General features: G+C 39.4%; 1 protein-coding gene across 11 annotated transcripts in view; it reads left to right on the top strand.

Annotated features, from left to right (window-relative positions):
- The window catches only part of RIMOC1 (RAB7A interacting MON1-CCZ1 complex subunit 1), a 40031-nt gene that overhangs the window by 9901 nt on the left and 11300 nt on the right, over positions 1-18830 (top strand). For 3 of the 11 annotated variants that reach the window (XM_019629311.1, XM_019629313.1, XM_019629312.1), the window contains exons 3-5: positions 6369-6468; positions 15604-15710; positions 17508-17651. In XM_019629311.1, the coding sequence (XP_019484856.1) occupies positions 6369-6468; positions 15604-15710; positions 17508-17651 (351 nt within the window). Of the gene's footprint in view, positions 1-2046; positions 2488-4779; positions 4886-6365; positions 6469-12274; positions 12559-15603; positions 15711-17507; positions 17652-18830 lie in introns of those variants that run through there. The other 8 variants (XM_019629322.1, XM_019629320.1, XM_019629316.1 and 5 more) reach the window with 7 other exon arrangements.

Genomic DNA, 18830 nt, shown 5'->3' on the forward strand with positions numbered 1-18830 from the left:
TCCTCCTCCTCCTCTGTCTCTCCTGGATTACTGTAACAGCCTCAAACTGGTCTTTGTCCCTCAGTCTTAAACCTCTGTATTTTTCATCATGAGAGACCACTTAAGCCTCTGCTTGTTTAGCTTAGTGCTTAGGTAATGACTGGACAGCAATTTCCTTAAATGTTTTGAACCAATAAGTCTCCAAGCCTTTGCCTAGTAACTGTGTGTGTGCTAAGGACACCTTCAATGCTCCAACATCCCTTTTACACCTGTCGTAGCTTTCACTTCCTGTTTACACAGAACTTCAAAGTCAGCCAAAAGTGAGAAATTAGGGCCCTCTCGGGTCTTTCCTGAGCATCGGCAGAGTCCTACAACTAGCCTTCTTGATTCCCAGAATATGTTTTAATTTTTCAAAGTGCCCTAAGGACAACTGATTCCCAGCTTTTCCTTTAATGTTTTTGGTCAGCTTCTTGTTTGCCCAACTGTTATCACTCCCTCAGGCAGCTCCAAAGTAAAACAATTAGTGATGATTATTTTCAACAGATGCTCTGGGGGGAAAAAGCTATTTGCAGTGAGTGAGATTCTGAGTCAAGTCAAATAAAAAGAAGCTCTGCAGGTTGGTGTTTCCAGGGAACTTCCAGACAGGTCAGATAATGATAGGTGTCTAAGATGGGGATTTGGGGAGCTCTAAATCCATTGTGTCCCCTCCAGTGGCTTAGTTTGATGGTTTTCACAGCTACCATGATTATCAGGTTGTTGATTTTTAAGTGTACTACAGAGCTGGGGAGGGGGAAATAGGAATAGAACAAGTTAAAACACCACAAAGCTTACAGTTCTTTAAGAAGATGAAAACATTAGTACATAAGGCTTTCTAAGTTACTTTTGGAGTCAGTTTTACAATACACTACAAGGAACTCAATTTTATTCAAGAATTTGTCACTAATTCTGAAGAAACATAATTTGAATTTCAAGCCCTGTTCTCTTGGCACCCCTAAGTTCCCTGATTGTACTATTTTGTACAAAGGTTGGTGCTTATTATATAGAGATATGAAAATTATAGCACACTCGTGGTTTGAGCCAAAAGGCTTTATGAGGAGTTTGGGAAAGTTTGGTGTTCAGCAAATTTGAAGAATTCATATGTCAGGACTGGATACTCATTAGCTAGTTTCAGTTTAACCAAACAAGACTAGCTGAACCTGACAGAGCCAAAGGAAATGCAGCAGGATCTGGAGAGACTGAGAAAAGATGGTCAAGGAAAAGTAACAGGGGTAAGGGGGATTTCAGTGTATGTTGGTATTTTAAAGTTTATGTAAACTCTACACTAAATAAAATGCATTAATACTCATGAAATTTCTGTACTGGACTATAGCACTGAGTATGCATGCCCTTGTAGGGAAAACAAGCACAAAGAAAAACAAGAAAAAGACAGAAGTGTTAGAAACATACTGAACTAAAATGTTTTTAATAACATTTACGGAAAGTGGTTGTAATGAGGAATCTCTTGAATATTTGACTCGAAGTGTTTATTTTTAATAAGGAACTCTTCCCTGACTCAAATGGTAAACCAAGATAACTTCCAATCATGGGCAGGATCTCCCAGGCTAAAATCTTATGGCTAGAAAACGAATCCCCTGATTACGTAGACATTAAGATATTTTTTATAATGCTAAAAAATTGAGAATAGTGGAACTGAGAGCAAAATACTTATGTAGAGAGAATATATGGGCCCACAATCAAAATATTTTAGTTGTGCCCTTGTCTATCGGCTACATGGATAAGTAATTCTTTTTAAGTAGTTTAGGAACTACTTAATTGTAAATTGTAAATTTTTGAGGGAACTGAATTGAAAATTCTTTTTTTTTTTCTTTTTGAAAATTCTTAAAGGTTTAATTATTTTCTGAAAAGTTTAATATAAATTACTCATGGTTTTATTTAGTTCTACATTATATAGAAGATTCGGAAGGTATCAGATGTCACCTTCTGCTCTTTACTCTATCCATTATTAGTCCCCTGCCTTCATTTCAAATTTCTCCCTAATAATTTTTATTTTTTCTTCTTTGGTTACAGATAAGATCCCTTCCCCACTCCACGCCCCACTCTCAGTCACTCTGCTTCTTATCAATAAACTTTTCCTCAACTCTACTTCTTGTTTAAGCTCAGGCTGATTTTTCTTCTCACCTTCGATGCCCAAACTACTGAAGAGCTGTCTACTCCCACATAACCACAGCATATCTCCTTGCCATCCAGCTCATTGGCTGTTTCACAGCAAAATTTCTTGTCCAGCAGTAGACTGAACCTTTGGCTTTTCAGATATTCTACTGAAACTGCTGAAAGGATAGTCAATGAGGACGTCCTTAAACAGTTCAGAATAACCCGATGGTCTTGCCTTAGTTCCCTTCTTACAGTAGTGTGTGCTTCCGGCTCTCCATCTGCATCACTGTCTGCTTCTTCAATCGATACAACTAAGTCCAAAACTAGTCCAGGCTCCTCAATTCCAGGAACGCTAAGGTATGTTTCTAAGCTTTTACTTTATAGTATTTACTTAGTTGTACTCTGGGTTCCCATTGAACTCAATCATTTGCTTTTCCTTAAATATACTTACTCCTCACTTTCCTCTCTCCATTGGTTTGCTTATTCAAGTTTCCCCCCAATTCTGAACCTCTATCTCTACCTGTGAAAATGCACTTCAAGCGATGCATCAGTCATAGGAATTGGGTGAAGTTATTTTTTTACATTAAACTTTAGTTTTAGATGATTATAGATTCACATGTGGTTGTAAGAAATAGTGCAGAGAGATCCTATTGCGCCCTTCCCCAGTTTTCCCAGTGGAACATCTTACAAAGCTGTAGTATGGGATTGCAACAAGGAAATTGACATAGATATAAACCCGTGGTGCTTTTTCAGATTTCACCAGTTTTGCATGTACTTACTGTGCATGTGCATGTATTTAGTTCTATGTAATTTTATCATGTATGTTCTTGTGTCCACCACCTCATCAAGATATAGAGGTTTCACTATGTGTTTCTCTTTTGTAACCTCCCTCCCTCTACCACATTCCCTCATCCCTAACCCTGGTAACCACTACACCACTAATCTGTTCTCCATCTCTATAATTTTGCCATTTTAAGAATGTTATACAAATAGAATCATACACTATATCACCTTTTGGTTTGGTATTTTACATTCACCACAGTTCCCTTGAGAGCCATCCAAGCTGTCACATGTGTCAAGTCATCTATTTTTATTGCTGAGTCCATGATATGGACATAAGTGGTAAAGTTTTTAAATGCTCTTGTGGGAAACAAGAAGGAACTGAGTACAGATGTGAGGAAGTATTGCTGACTCAGCTGAGGGTGGGGGCCATTAATTCATATCAAATCCATCTCCTCTGTTGTATACTTTTTGTACAGCAGCACTCATTAGCCTTGGTGTATGATTAGAAAAGCAGATGATTGGATGAATTAAGGTTGGGGTTTTGACCAGCAGTTTACCATGTATTCATTCTTATTTACTATTCACTATATGTTGGAGAATACACTGAAAGTCTACATAGATTATTTAACTTAACCCTCAACACAGCCTAAAGAGCAGATAGTCATCATTATCCTCATTTGACAAGTGAAGAAATTGAAGCCTAGAAATTTGAATCAATTTTCCCATGATCATAGGGTAAGTGTAAAAGAACAGTGAAAGTATGTGAACCCAGGTCTCTCATAGTCTGAAGCCCCTGTTGGTAATTATTATGATAATAGATTCTCCCCCAAAGAGCCAGTGGCAAAGGAGTTGGGGTTTTGGAAAGTGGAAGGACGGGGAAGAAGGTAAGGGTGGCAACACACTTGGGGAATTATTGGAGATCTAGTTGCTGAGACAAGGGAAGCTCTAATCTGTACTCTGCCACCAGCGAGTTGTGCTAACTCAAGCAAATCACATAAGTTTTTCTAATGTGATTTTTACCTGTAAAATGTGGATAATAATATTTACATTTACCTACTTTACTAAATTATTGAGAGGATTTGGAGGTAAAATGCAGGAATTTTCTAGGAAGCTAAAAGTGCTACACAAATATAATTTATTTGAATAGTAAAATAATTCTTTTCTAATACCACTACCACTCTGACTTACAACGTGAGCTACAAGTCATGCTCTATGGACCAAAATTTTTGCCTGAGGAAATTTGAACTACAAAAAAGTATAATACATATTATATTAACATATATACAGACACAGAGAAGATATATCGTGTGTATGCATGGATATATGTATGAGTGTGGAGGAGGGGTTTGGGTAAGACTGAGAAAAGCAACAGTCTTCATAATATCACTAGTGTTACATTATAAAACATGGTCAGATTAACTCGACAAAGGGGTGTTGGCCTTCTGGATAATTTTTCTGAGGGACTTGAAGAATCTGAAGTTCCCATCTTCAATACCCACATAGGAACACTGGTTAAAATTGACTGGGAATAAGGGTAAAGGGTTAATAAAGACCATGAAGACTGGGTGGGAGGGGAATGAGGAAGGAAAGCCAGAGAGGAAGGGCTGTTTATGCCATCATCTTCTATGCCGTCATCCAGACTTCCTATGTATGTGTTAGTTGTATAATGGCAAAATTTTCTTTTCAGCAGCGAGCTGAACCTCTGCTTTTCAGACATTGTAGGCATGGTGAAGAAATTAGAAACTGTACAAATACCACCTGTAGTGGACATTTGTGGTTTTGCTACTGAGCAGCCTCCAATCACTCTTTTCCTGACAATAGCATTCACAGCTTCTTAAATGAAACCTTTCTTTTCTTTCTTTCAAGTTTAGGTTAGGTGGCATAAACCCACCTCCGCCAGGGGTTGTGAGTGACCTCAGCCTTACCTTGGGGACAGTGATGGGCTCAGGGATACGTCTATGATCAAATTCAGGTGAATGAGGGTCAGGCTCTTAGATTTGGTTCTGGTTGTTAGAGAAGAGAAGGCTCTTCTTTTCTGACAGATTTCTAATTGTGAGGTTGGGAGCCCACTGCTGCCAGCCATGTTTTACCACTATTGGGTCAGCCTGTTCGAGAATGGAGCCAACAGAGAGGCAGGGGAACAGGCAGTTCATGAGAACTCATTCTAATGATTTGAGTTCAGCCTCTGTTTTTTCAGTTATATCAGCCAACAAATTTATTTATTTATTTATTTTTAGCTTAAGCTATGTTAGGTCCAATTTCCTTTCGGTTACAACAAAAGAGCCCCAGTTGATTGCAGCAGAGACGGCCAATGTCCATTTTTCTCTCCTTCCAGAGTAATAAAACTATGGTAACCAACCGGTTAGCACTGAAATCCTGTGTTTTATGAAAGCCCTTAGTTCCGGGCAAACCAGGACAGTTGGTTACCCTAAGAGGCACGTGGGCTGCCTGGAATAAAGCCTACATTTTCCAGCCTAATATAGCCTGGTAGGCCATGTGATTAAGTTCTAACTAGTGGAATGTAAGTGGAAATAGTACAGCTTCCAGGAAACCTCTGCAACAGAAGAGAACATGATCTCCCTTTCTTACTTTCCATTGACTGGGATATGAATGTGATGGCTTGGCTTCCACCAGCCCTCTCAGACCAAGAGAAAACTTCGGGAACAGAACCACTTGTGGCTAAGCAACAAGATGCAAGGAGTCTGGCACCCTGACTCCATGGCATGCTATCCTACTCTGGACTGACCATCTCTAGATTTCTTGAATCTGAGAGATAATTGAGCATCTATTAAGCCTCTTTTTTTTCTCTATAACTCACAGTTTAATCCCAACTCACCAATACAATATTTAATTGAAAGGAAACTTTTTTAATGTGTGTTTGTTTCTCAAAACATTACAGCTGCTGTAAGTTCACTGTCCAAACTCTCTGATATGGTCACAATTTCAACATGAGAAAATGTTCATTATAAATTTATCATCAGTTTTGATGGTACCCGTAGATATAACAGAGGTAATGGCATTTATTTATGATCCATATTAGTAGTGGATGCTTTTGCTTGCCTACTTGGTATTCACTCCCCCTACTCCTCCTATTCACAGAACCCCAATTTTGTAAAGATTTACACTTCCACCTTTCTTCACACTCCTCACAGGTTCAGAAATAGAACTTGTTATGGTTAGTTTTAAGTGTCAACTTGGACAGACTATAGTATTCAGCTCTCTAATCAAGTATATATGTCCACTATTGGTCCCGTTTCTCACTTCTGTTGGTTCTATTTCTCTGGATGCAGACCTGATCAGTACATGAGTAATTTTAACCCTGTGGCAGTAATTGGTTCTGAACCAGATTTGTGACCCAAATTAAACTAATGTTTGATCTGAAATTCTGGAGAAGTTCTTCCTTGTAATTCTGAGAGCTTTGAGTCGTAACTGCCTTTCTCTTCTTCTGACAGTAGTTCCTTAGATATGAGGCCTGGAATGGCTGCAGGCTGAGGATGAAGCCAACCCTTAAAGAACGCAGAGCCAAAAGACTTGCAGAGAAATGGAGGTGCTGCTGTAAGTCATCCCTGGAGCCTGTCCTACCTATGGGATTCATTTTCCAAACATGTTTTTCCTCATTGTTTAGGTTGTAGTTGGGTTTTCTGAGACTTGCAGCCAAAATTATTCTACCTAATACAAAGCTTTTCCTTAAGATAAGTTCCTTAGGATATTAAACAGATAGTGGGGCCGGCCAAGTGGCACATTGGTTAGGAGTTGGCTTGGGATGCCAGCTCTCAGCAGTAGGGCCCCGGTTCGGATCCCACATGAGGGCCGGTGACACTGTGCCCTCTACAGCTAAGATGGTAAACAACAGCTCGACATGGAGCTGGGCTGCTGTGAGTCGCCGGCGATGGCGTAGGCTGCAGTGGAGCTAGCTGGCAGCAGGTGTGAGCTGCCGTGAGCTGCCATGAGCCACTGTGAGTGGCTGTCCAATGGTCAGCGAGCAACTGCCTCACCTGGGAAGAACACAATGATAATATTAACATGGGCCAGTGAAGTGACATCCTCCACAACTAGACTGAAGAACAAAAAAGGACATCAACTTGTCTGCTCTCTTTTCCCGATTCCCCAATGCTGTTACCCTCCCCCAATTCCCCAATAAAATCTTTTTAAAAGAAAAGAAGATAGTTTAGCTGATCTGTCAGTTGAAATTTATGGTTTGTGTGGATATAGTTTTAAAATGTCTGCTTATTGGGCCGGCCGAGTGACATGATGGTTAAGAGCTGGCTTGGGATGCCAGAGGGCCCCGGTTCGGATCCCACATATGAGGGCCAGTGACACTGCCCTCTACAGCTAAGATGCTGAACAACAGCTCTACATGGAGCTGGGCTGCCGTGAGTCGCCGGGGACGGCGTAGGCTGCAGTGGGGCTGCAGTGGGCTCCCATAAGCTACCTTGAGTGGCCAGCAGCCGGCATGAGCTCTCTCTCTCTCTCTCTCTCTCTCTCTCTCTCTCTCTCTCTCTCTCTCTCTCTCTCTCTCTCTCCCCTTCCCTCTTCCCAAATGTAAAATTTTTTAAAATTGAATTGCCAATTGCTTTTTCAGATGACTGTAAACAGCTACGTGAGATAAAATTTTGTTCAGCTTGGGTTTACCTAAAGATCTCTAGAAATCAACAAGACTGAACTCTTGTCTCCCTTACCAATCTGCTCCTCCTCTAGATTCATCCAAGTAAGTAAATGCCCCTGCCATTAGCCAAGTAGCTCTTGATGGAAATCTAGAAGTCATCCTGGACACTTCTTTCTCCTTTCATATTCAATTCTGTCAACAAGTCCTATTGGTTCTACCTATATAGTGTTATAAAATTGATTCACTTCTCTCCATTTCCACTCTCCCCATTCTGTATGAATTACTTTATTTCTCATCCAGAGACTTAGTCTCCCAACTGAACTACCCACTTCTCTTTCACATTTTTTCCATTCCATTCTCCTTGTAGCAGCCATGGTGATGTCATTAAAATACAACCTGATCATACCACTCTCATGCTTAAAATACATCTATAACTTCTTTTCCACTTAAGATAAAGACCACAATTTTTAACATGGCATCAGAGGCCCTGCTTGATCTGCCCCTACTAAGCTATACCCATAAACTGTATTGTATTCTTTTGGTTCAAGCAATAGAAACTGACTCTAATTAGTTTCAGAATAAAGATACGGGAGACTATCAAGTATCAAGGAAAGGTTAAGCAGCCAAGACTCAGGGAGTTTAGTTCTCCCCAGGGAACTCAGCAACAGCTGGTGGATTTTTCTCTCTGGATTGCTGACATTTAATGTAATTAATCTTGTCTCTGTGCTTCCCTCTTCTTCAATGTTTCAAATTACCAGGAGAAAGAATCTGATTGGCTTGTCATCTGTAAGATTTTTACCCCAGATCTATTATCTACCCTTGGATCTATCTTGTTTATTACCATAGAACCCGTGCCTGGCATAGAGTAAGTGCTCATTAAATATAGAACCAATGGCCACCTAATTGAATAAATGAATTGACTATGGCCAAAAGACAGGGTCAGTTAATACAGACATGGACAATGGGTGCTCACTTCAGGGTTTGTGATCCATTGCCAACGATTGTGAATGAGGCATCCACCTCAGGAGATAACTTCTACACATGCTCTCCAGCTTCACTTTGCTCTACTTTCCCCCTCATACCAGCAGTCTTTGGCCTTCTCTCATTCCTCCAAACTATCAACCTTTTCCAAACTCAGAGTCTTTGCATATGCTATTCACTGATATGTTCCTGATATGTGCCTGATATGTTCTTCTTCACTGTACTGGTTATAGATTGATTGCCTCTCAGCTCCAAATTTATCTTTTTTGCCTGTTTTCTGAAAATATATCCGGGTCTTTTAAATACATTTTTCCTTTGTCATTAGACACAGTGTTAAACTTTGTCAGTAGAGGGAGCTAGAGAGACACTGCAGGAGGCAAAAGGTCTTCTCTTGTGGCTTCTTAGCAGGCTCCTGCAGCATGGGTAGCTTCTTTGGCATAATGTTCCTGCCACACATGCAGCTTCCCTAGCACACCCTAGGGAGTTTTGTAGCAGAATGCTTCTTGTGAAATATGTTGCCATAAGCAGCTTTCCCCAGCACCCTGGAGGGCAGATTTCTGGCAAGTTCCAGACAGTGGAGTTCCAGCAAGTTCCACGGGTGTGGACTACAGCAACTTCCCTGTCATCCAGCTACCCATAACCATGAGCTCTCCAACAATATCTGGATCTCTATCCCAGGGGTATTTCTTATCTCGGCTATTCCTCTATTCCTACTTCTTCCTAGTTAATCCATTGCGACTCCAATCCCGTTGTAGTTAATAATTTTTTATGTCAAATTGTTTCCCTTTTCAAATTACCACATTGTTTCTTTCTCCTGATTGGAATCCCAGACTGATTACACACCCCTACTCTTACTTGGCTAATTTTATTCATCCTTTAGGTGTTAATATCATTTCCTCAGAGAAGTCTTCTCTGATATCTCAAATCAAATTGTATCCCTTTCCTTTTCATTCATAGCATCTTCCACAATTTTAAAATTATGCATTCATTTGTGTGATTATGATGTTTCTGTCTTCCCCCACTACATAATAGGCTCTAGGAAGGTAGTGATCATGTTTATTTACTGCTATAATCTCAGTGCCTATAATAGTTCATAACCCAACAATGGGTCATTAAATGAAAAGGGGAGTAAACCTTTAGTGAGGTCCTGTGATATGCAAATATTAGTAGTGGCAACTAAAAGGAAAAAAATCGAATTCAATCCCTGTTCATAGGGGTTTGGCAAATTTATATGAGAAAATAAAAGTCACATGAAAAATATAAATCAATAAAGGGAAGTTCCCCCAAAATGGACAAGTTATAAGTAATTCAAAGGCAATCAAGAATTTTATTTTTTAAAAGACAATGTTATTTATAAATATCCTGAGAAATTAATTTCTTCTTAGCTAATTGGATTTTATCCATTATACACCAGTGAGGAGGAAAATGATACAAATGAAATCAATTTATTTTAGATCATTGTTGGTAGATTCATAATGAGTTATTAATTTCTCTGAGTTTTTAAAATGTAGCATATTATTTTTTTATATTCATGTAGGTTTCCTAAAGTAAAAATAACTAACTAGAAAATTGGAGAAAATTACTCATATTTCTTCTTTTCTAGGACAGGGATTCTCTGACTTGAAGTGCTTTCTTTAGTGTGCATTGGTGAGGGCAGTCTGTTATTTGTTTATATGTATGGTGAGACAATCTTCTATTGGTGGTTACTTTGGCATGATCTTGGAAAAATCATGGAATCATGTATTCTAGGGTTTGGTGCCATTAATAATCACATTCTGTCAAGTTTCTTCATCTGGAAATGAGGGCTGTACTACAGGCTCTCAGGTTCCTTCCAGCTCTCTCTGAAGACATGCGTAATGCATACACTTGAGCCATCAGTTGAGCATTAATCCCCAGTGTCAAGTATGTTTCCTGCTGAAAGTCCATGGTTTAATGAATCACTGGAATTGTAAATCTTATTTAAAACATACACGGTGAGGTTTGGCATTTTTAAAAAAGATTTTATTGGGGAATTGGGGGAGGGGAACAGCGTTGGGGAATCGGGGAAAGGGAACAGACAAGTTGCTGTCATTTTGTTCTTCAGTCTAGTTGTGAAGGACATTGCTTCACTGGCCCATGTTGGTATTATCATTACGCTCTTCCCAGGTGAGCCAGTCACTCGCCGGCCATTGGACTGCTGCTCACGGTGGCTCACGAAAGCTCAAGCCCGCTGCTGACGAGCCCCACTACAGCCTACACCGTTGCTGGCGATTCATGGCAGCCCAGCTCCAGGTCGAGCTGTGTTCACCATCTTAGCTGTAGAGAGTGCAGCATCACTGGTCCTCATGTGGGATCTGAACTGAACTGGGGCCCTGCTGCTCAGAGCTGGCGTCCCAAGCCAACTCCTAACCAACACACCACTCGGCCAGCCCAGGTTTGGCATTTTGAGATGTCAAGTGATTATTAGTTTCAATTCTTTAGCCCACGTTGATCATATAATGCAACTTTCCTGGCCTTCACCTTCCTGATTAGAGAGTAATATATTGACAAGATAATATGGAATGTTGTTCAATTAATAAACATTCTCTGAGCATTTATTATGTGCCAGGCACTGTAGGAGGCACTAAGAACACAGAATTAGTAAACGACTCGTGCCCTCTACATTTAGGGTGAATCGAAGGACGAAGAGACAGGTGTTACAAAGGTGTTAGAAAGCCATTTAGGTCAATCACTTATAAATCACAACACACCAATCCCCTATTTTTAGTAGTGCCTATTAAACAAAAAAACTACCTTCCACAAGAAATAAGATAAAACGGAGATTATTCAAAATGTACTGTGTTGGGACGGCCGGTTAGCTCAGTTGGTTAGAGTGCCATGCTCATAACACCAAGGTTGCCGGTTCGATCCCCACATGGGCCATTGAGTTGTGCCCTTCACAACTAGATTGAAACAACTGCTTGACTTGGAGCTGATGGGTCCTGGAAAAACACACTGTTCCCCAATAAAATATTAATAAATGATTTTTTTTTAAAAAATGTACTGTGTCAAATTGAAAAACAAAAACACTAAGTTAAAGATTTGTTTGGCCAGAGGAAAGAAAACAGGATGCAAAGTGGAAGTTGGACTCGTTGACTAAGTGCGTTGAAACTCATAATTGAGAGGATGAAGTTTATACACAATGAGCACTTTAAGGAAGGGCTTCGAAATGTATAACAATAAAAATTTTTGTAAATGCAAAATTTTGGTATTATTGGACGTGAGATGGTTAAAGTAAGTTAAATGTGAGCTGGCCAAAGTAGATCAGAAATAAAACAAACGCAGCTGCTAAAATTAAGATTTAGAAAGGCGACACTCAACCACGCAGACTGGGATCTCCCACTAGTGTTTGGAGCTCCCCACCCATATGCCCAATTATCTCTCCGAGACTTGGGTGAGCTACAAGGGTGCCATCAGGCTTTCCATTTCTGACCAGGAAATTATAATTAGGCAACCTCCTCACTCCAAGACCAAAACCGACAGTCCTTTCTCCGGACCTTTCTGACGGCTCTACTGACTACAGCTGCAGCGTGGGATAGAGCAATAGCAAGGTATTGCATACCACCCGCCCACCAGGCAGCTGCTGCCAACTTCTCTCTTCCCAGCACTCCGTAGAGAGTGCTGATTTCCCATTGGATCAGCATGAGGGCATGGATGGCTCCCGATTGGTTTAAAAGAGGGGCGGGAGAGAGGCGTGCCCTGACGTCACACCCGCCCCTAAAGTATCCTTGCTGCTCAGGATTATGGGAGGGAGGGGATTTTCCAGAAGAAGAAAATAACCCGGAACGACCTCTGCGAGCCAGGGCCTGCATTTCTCCGGAGTTGAGGTTCCCACCCACCAACCAAACGAGCTCCGCCCCACACCCCGCCCTCACCCGGGCATCAGGTGACCCCAGACCCGCGCGGTCACGTGGTTGGGGTGCGCCTGCTTGTTGTGGCCATGGCGGCCGCAGACTCCAGTGTGGTGAGGCGAGTGGAAGAACTCGGGGACCTAGCTCAGGCCCACATACAGCAACTTAGCGAAGCCGCCGGTGAAGACGGTGAGGGAGCCGGGGAGAGGGAGGCGGAAGGGCGGACAGTGGCTCGGAGCTGGTGCTGTGCAGCCGCAGGAGCTGGAGGCTGCGGCCTGTGGGTCGGGTGTATCCCGTGTCATAACTACCAGAGGTGCTGCGCTTCTGACCCTCGCTGCCCGGTCAGCTGTCCACCCCGAAGAACTCATATTTGCCTTAAACCACGCCGTTTGCGTCGAAACCGCGTTTTCCATAACCCATGAAAACCCGCTCACATCTCGTCAAATCGGTGCAGCTTTCCTTTAACTGTCCCGGTAGCGATTGGGAAAAGGGCAGAATCCGGATAAGAGTACACAGGAAAGCTTAAAAGAGTGGTTAAAGCTGAATGATACCACGCAAATAAGTAATGGTAGTTTGGTGTGCAGTAAAGATAGCTAGGAGAGCATAACAGTTTCACTTTTGTATTGCTACTTTGTAAATTTCTGTCTTCCGTTTTGAATTCTAAACTCAACTGTAAACAATATTCTACGGAAGAGCTCTACATTGGCATAATTTAGACAATTCTTTCACATGCATCACCTCAGTTCTCACGAGGGCTCTGTCAGGATAGAACAGTTCTTTGGAAGTGTCTAAGCGGTTTCCTTAGGGAAAACTGGCTTAGAATTACCTCAACTTCTGATTTTAATTCTCTTTCATTACTTCCCAGCTGTCTGTAGGTTTTACATTATTTCTTTTTGAGTTTTCAGCCTTTACTACAGATCGGTTTTAAAATTCTTGGGGACTGACTCATTGTCATCGGACTCATAGGAAAATAGTAGTGGGACGTTTACCCAAGCGATTGAATGGTTGCTGAATTTATGGAACAGGGTCTGTTATGACGTGGCTCTAGTTCTAGTGAAGATTATTTGCTGAATTATCTTTTCTTAGGAGTATGCTCTTCAAAACTCACAGAACACCGAGAAGCCGACTTCTTTTTTGGTTTGTGGTAAGTGAATCCCAGGATTCACATGAATAGTTCATGGATGGTAGTAGCTATTACCTGGAAGTGTATCTAAGTTACTTCTAAATAAGCTATTTAGTGATCTCCACTCCACCCCAGCTCCATTTGAACCCATCTAAAGAGATCAAAGAATGTTTTTTATTCACTTATCACTGAACCCCAAAGTCATTCTCATTTTCCCATGGAAGAGTTATTTAGTCTAAAATGAAAGCTGGACATAAAAGTCATGTGGTATACGTGTTTGGAAGCTTTATAATTCTGAAAATTTACTAAAAATAATACTGGTCTATATTAGGAGTTATTAATTAGTATTACTAGCATAATTTTATTATTTTGTGACGTTTAATTAAGATGTGGTTGCATGTATTTGAATTGAACTTGGCATTTTTTTCCTATGCAACAAAGATAATATGCATTTAAAATCTGTCCAGTGATGTAACAACTGTATATATTATATTAGGTTATAGGGATTGATAGTTCCTGCTGTCTTCTTCAAATTAGATCAGATACAGCCAGACATTATTCCATCTAAGAATGCTCTCCTTTTCATTTTTCACAACATTTCATTGTTCATTGATTTCTCATTGTACAAGCACAGTATGTTTATTATATGGAAGTATGCCACGAGAAGAACTTTTTCCTCTCATTATGTAAGAACCACTTTTGTCTTGCCAGTCATTACTTTGACTGAATGGTTCTAGTAAAAATACTGCATTTCATGAAAATTTTCTAAAATGTGAGCTATTATTATCCCCTCCCCCACAGTAATTATAATATGTCATGAGTTCATGTGAGATACTCCTTCAGCAATGGTTTAGTGAATTCAGTGCAAATCTTTACATTTAAAGTAATCCTGCAAATTAAGTAAAAAATGTCAACACAATCTCTAAAGTAAATAAGGCGTGCCATGTTCCACACAATTTCAGTTCACAGTAGAGTCTTTTTTTCTGGGTCATATAGATGATACTTCCAGGCTGAGGAGAGATGAGAGGGCAGTGCTAAATAAGTATCAATTCAGGTGAATAGTGGGCCTTACAGCAATCAGAATCTGGTCTAGATACGGCTTAGGCCTCACCTGAGAAAACTTAAGGTCATTATACAATTGACATAATATAAGTTGTCGCGTGCCTTCGCTCCAGCACTGAACAGCTTATCCATCTGTGTACGAGCTGAGGCTGGATCAGATGGGCCTGCACCAAGTGCTACATTTTCTGTCCATTGGCCAGTGAGGAGGAAAGGATATGTATTTCAGGAGGGAAGCACAGAGGGGCAAACTCACGTTTGTGTCTTGGTGGGCATATCTAAATTGGATTACATGAGGTAATGCAGAATGGTGGATAGCATCTTGGTGTGGACCTTTTGTAGTTAGGGAGGAAAAATTCATAAGAAAAGGTACAACCGTAGAAGCAAGGGGAATATGATGTTGAAGAAAGGAAAAAGTCAGGGGACAATGTTGGGGGGGCCATATCAGAAGTATTTAGTTCTAGTTCTTCCAGGATTTGAAGGGATGAGGTAATTTGTTCCATATCTGGGTTTTAAAATAATATACAGATGTTATATAATTTTAATTATAATTGCAATTACATACATAAATACATAAACAACTGTATTAAAGTTTTAATTGCTCAGAGTGCTGATGTTCTGTGAGACATTTGATTTAATCAATAATGTTTTTTGGAAAATACATTTATGAAATTGTAAGTTTTCAATGGAATCCCTTTCTGTAGATTTATGTATATCATTTGTACTGTTGCAATAAAAGTTTTAAATTTATTATTTAAACATTTGAATGTGTTGATATCATAAAAGAAGCAACATGAAAATACAGACTTCATTTAAGAAATGGCAATAGTGAAAGTTTTTAGTCTACCTTTCCAGGATGAATTTCCATGTTGAATTAGCTTAGTTGGGATTATGCATTATGATATCCCTTTGTTTTACAAAAGATATTATGATCATGCTGCCTGTCCAATACCACAGCATAATTTCCTCCAGTCATTTCAGATACATAACTTTTTTCTGTTTAGATAACACTCTGAAACTATGTGAAGTAATCATGTTTTTATCTCTTCCAGATCACTTTTTAATTCGGTCCTCTGCAGCTCTAGAAAAATTGAAACTCTTGTGTGGAGAAGACAAAGAATGCTCAAGTCCATCAAATCTACTAGAACTTTACACACAGGTACTAAAATAGATGTGGTTTCAGACATGTTATAGGTGCAGATTGTTTATTTAAATGGTTGACTCCAAAGTTTACATGTAATGAAATCAGTTTATTCTCTATTTAAAGTGTTTAATTTTGTTCAAAAAACTGTATGTATAAAACATATAGATGTGAAATTTTGAGGCAATACTGCAAACAAGGTTTATTAGATGTGTTGATAAGAAGAGTCAGGAAAAAAATCTTGCACATAACAGAATTGCTTCCCTTTATAGATATTTAAGCAAAACAGGAATATGTACAATTTCCAAGTTCTTACAAGGTATTCACAGGGAATGGAGGACTCGATAAGAACCCAGTTATTTTTTTCCCCTGAAATTCACCTTTCCTTGGGATTTTCAACATGAACCTCCACTGTTGTCATGCAAGTCTATAATATTGCTCTGTTCCCCTTTTACTTTGCTCTCAAATTCAGGCCTCTATATGGACAAGAACTGTTTTCTTGGTTTTCTCAAACACTGCCGAGTCAAGTTGACATTCAACATAATGTCATTATAGTAATTAACATTAGTATAGACTTTATAGTTGATAGTGTTTCATATGCCCTTAATCACTGAGGAATACTAAAGATGATGTGTTTATAGAATGCAAAATAAACTTAGTTAAGCTTCCAGAGTGCACATTTACAGCACCCCCATGCCTAGCACTGTGCTTTCTGTTAGGAGGTACATAAAGATGGTTTCTGCCTTCAAATGTCATGGTTGAATGAGCCTGTTAACAACTACTCACAAACCACAAAGAGCTGTTATAATTTGGCAGAACTTTGCTGGCTTTCTTTTCTTTTAAAAGGCTCCCTGCTCGTCTCATTTCTATCACATGGGAGAGCTCTAAACACTTAAATTTATTTCCAGGAATAAGGCAAAAGACCTAAAGATGCAGATTTACATTCCACAGACCCCCTGGGACCCTACTTAAGCCTTCCTTCCACACAAGAACACATCACTTCAGTAGTGCTGTGTGCTAGGTAATGTTCTAAGTGCTTTACACATGTTAATTCAGTTTATCTTCAAAGCAAGGAACTTTGAAAGGTGTTTAGTCCAATTTCTTTATTCTACCAATGAAGAAATTGAAGCTCAGAAACATAAAATCAGCTTCTCCTTTGATTAGTCAGGTGATTAGTGGTAGAACTGATACTAGAGCACAGTTTCATGGGACTTAACTCCAATAGATTTAAAAAAAGGTTTGGGGAGTTTTAAGGTGCTTAAACATAGTGTCTTGTATTTTAAAATGCTGGAGACTTAGAGTTTGAATTGCATAATGTTGGTGATTTGCTTGCTGCCTTTATTGGGTGGCAGGATACATTTCCCCCAAATGCTCAATCTACATTTGAGAAAACAAATCCTTTAAAGATTCAATTTACAAAACTAGTGGTAGTGACCTTGACATTATACAGCAGCCATTTAGAAAATTTTCAGTGTGAGTATGTGTGTGTGTATAAGTATATAATATAATAATTGTACTTTTCATAATTAATATTCTTTATGCTTATCTTAATTAAAACATAAATCTCCATTTTATTTATTGAGGGAAGAAAGACTATAATTAATTCAGTATTTTAGTAAAACACCTATGAAGTTTTCCACAGAGTCCATCTAAGATTATGTTAACAACTAGACATTTTGCTTACTTTGCAAATTTAAATACTGTGCTAGAAGACTTAAATGTCTACTAAAGCATCTATATATGTAAGGATAAACTGTAAGAGTTATTCATTCGGGTTTAAATCATTTAAAGATAATTGTTTTCTTTTACAATCAGGCTATTTTGGACATGACATATTTTGAAGAGAACAAGCTAGTAGATGAAGATTTTCCTGAAGATTCTTCAGAGAAAGTAAAGGAGCTGATCAGCTTTCTTTCTGAACCAGAAATTTTAGTTAATGAAAATAATAAGCATCCAAAAGTAAGTTTTACACTCATGAATTATGGTGGAATGCTGCTGATTCTTACTATGTCTTGCTCTTTAGAGTCTGCATTTTTTCTTAAATGTGTCTCTGTTTTACGTTAAGATTGAAGGAGGGATATATGAGAGTTTAACACTTCAGACCAACGTCACAACTAAAGTATTGTATTTTACTAAATATGTATCAGAATATTTGCATGATGGAATTGTATTGTAATTACAGTGCCTGACAATTTTCTGAACACAGATGTTTGCTATTTCTGTTCCCTTTACTTTTGCAGATGCAGTATTTTTTTGAAGGTCTCCAGTAGCCTAATTAACCACATATCTTGTCCTTTTTACAGTCCTCATCCTCCTGGACAGTTGCTGCCTTTCTCCCCATTGAACAACCTGTCCCTCCACAGCATTGCATGCTCCTCTTCTCCATTTCTGAGAAGTCTTGCTCTTGCTTTTTCCCTAGCATGTCCCATTTCTCCCATTCTGGAAATACAGGCCCTCCCGTGGATGTCTCATTAATCCTCTGACAGCCTTTTCTGTCTTTGCTTTACAATCTGTTCACATGCTCTTTACTGTCTTCTCTATTTAGATGATTCCAAGATTTTTATCTCTAGCCATGGCCGCTCTTTCAAGCAAATAATTTCTCATCTCTAACTGCCTGCTGCCTATCTTCTACTAGATATCTTTTTTTTGCTCTTTGTGTTTATGAGGGGATGCTAACTGTGGAAACAAATAACCCCAAATTTCAAATGACACAGCACTAAAAGTTTGATTTATTAAAATTTAATGATTTTATTCTAGCAATAATAGAAATAGGTAAGGTCTTGTTTTAAGTAACATGTATTTCTGAAAAGTTATCTTTTTAATCAGATTATGGAATATTTATATTTTAGATATATTAGAATTTGCTACTAAAATATTTAAATATTTTCTAAAAATATTTGTAAATTGGAGTAGTTATTTTAATTTCCATGTACAATAGATTTCTGTATTTCTAATTGATTCAAAGTAAGGCATTCTTGGGCTGGCCGAGTGGCGCGATGGTTAAGAACTCGCTTGGGATGCCAGAGGGCCCCGGTTCGGATCCCACATATGAGGGCCAGTGAACACTGCCCTCCCCAGCTAAGATGCTGAACGACAGCTCAACCTGGAGCTGGGCTGCCATGAGTCGCCGGCGACGGC

The sequence above is a fragment of the Hipposideros armiger genome, unplaced genomic scaffold (genome assembly GCF_001890085.2).
Source record: "Hipposideros armiger isolate ML-2016 unplaced genomic scaffold, ASM189008v1 scaffold_838, whole genome shotgun sequence".
In the NCBI taxonomy this organism is placed as follows: domain Eukaryota; kingdom Metazoa; phylum Chordata; class Mammalia; order Chiroptera; family Hipposideridae; genus Hipposideros; species Hipposideros armiger.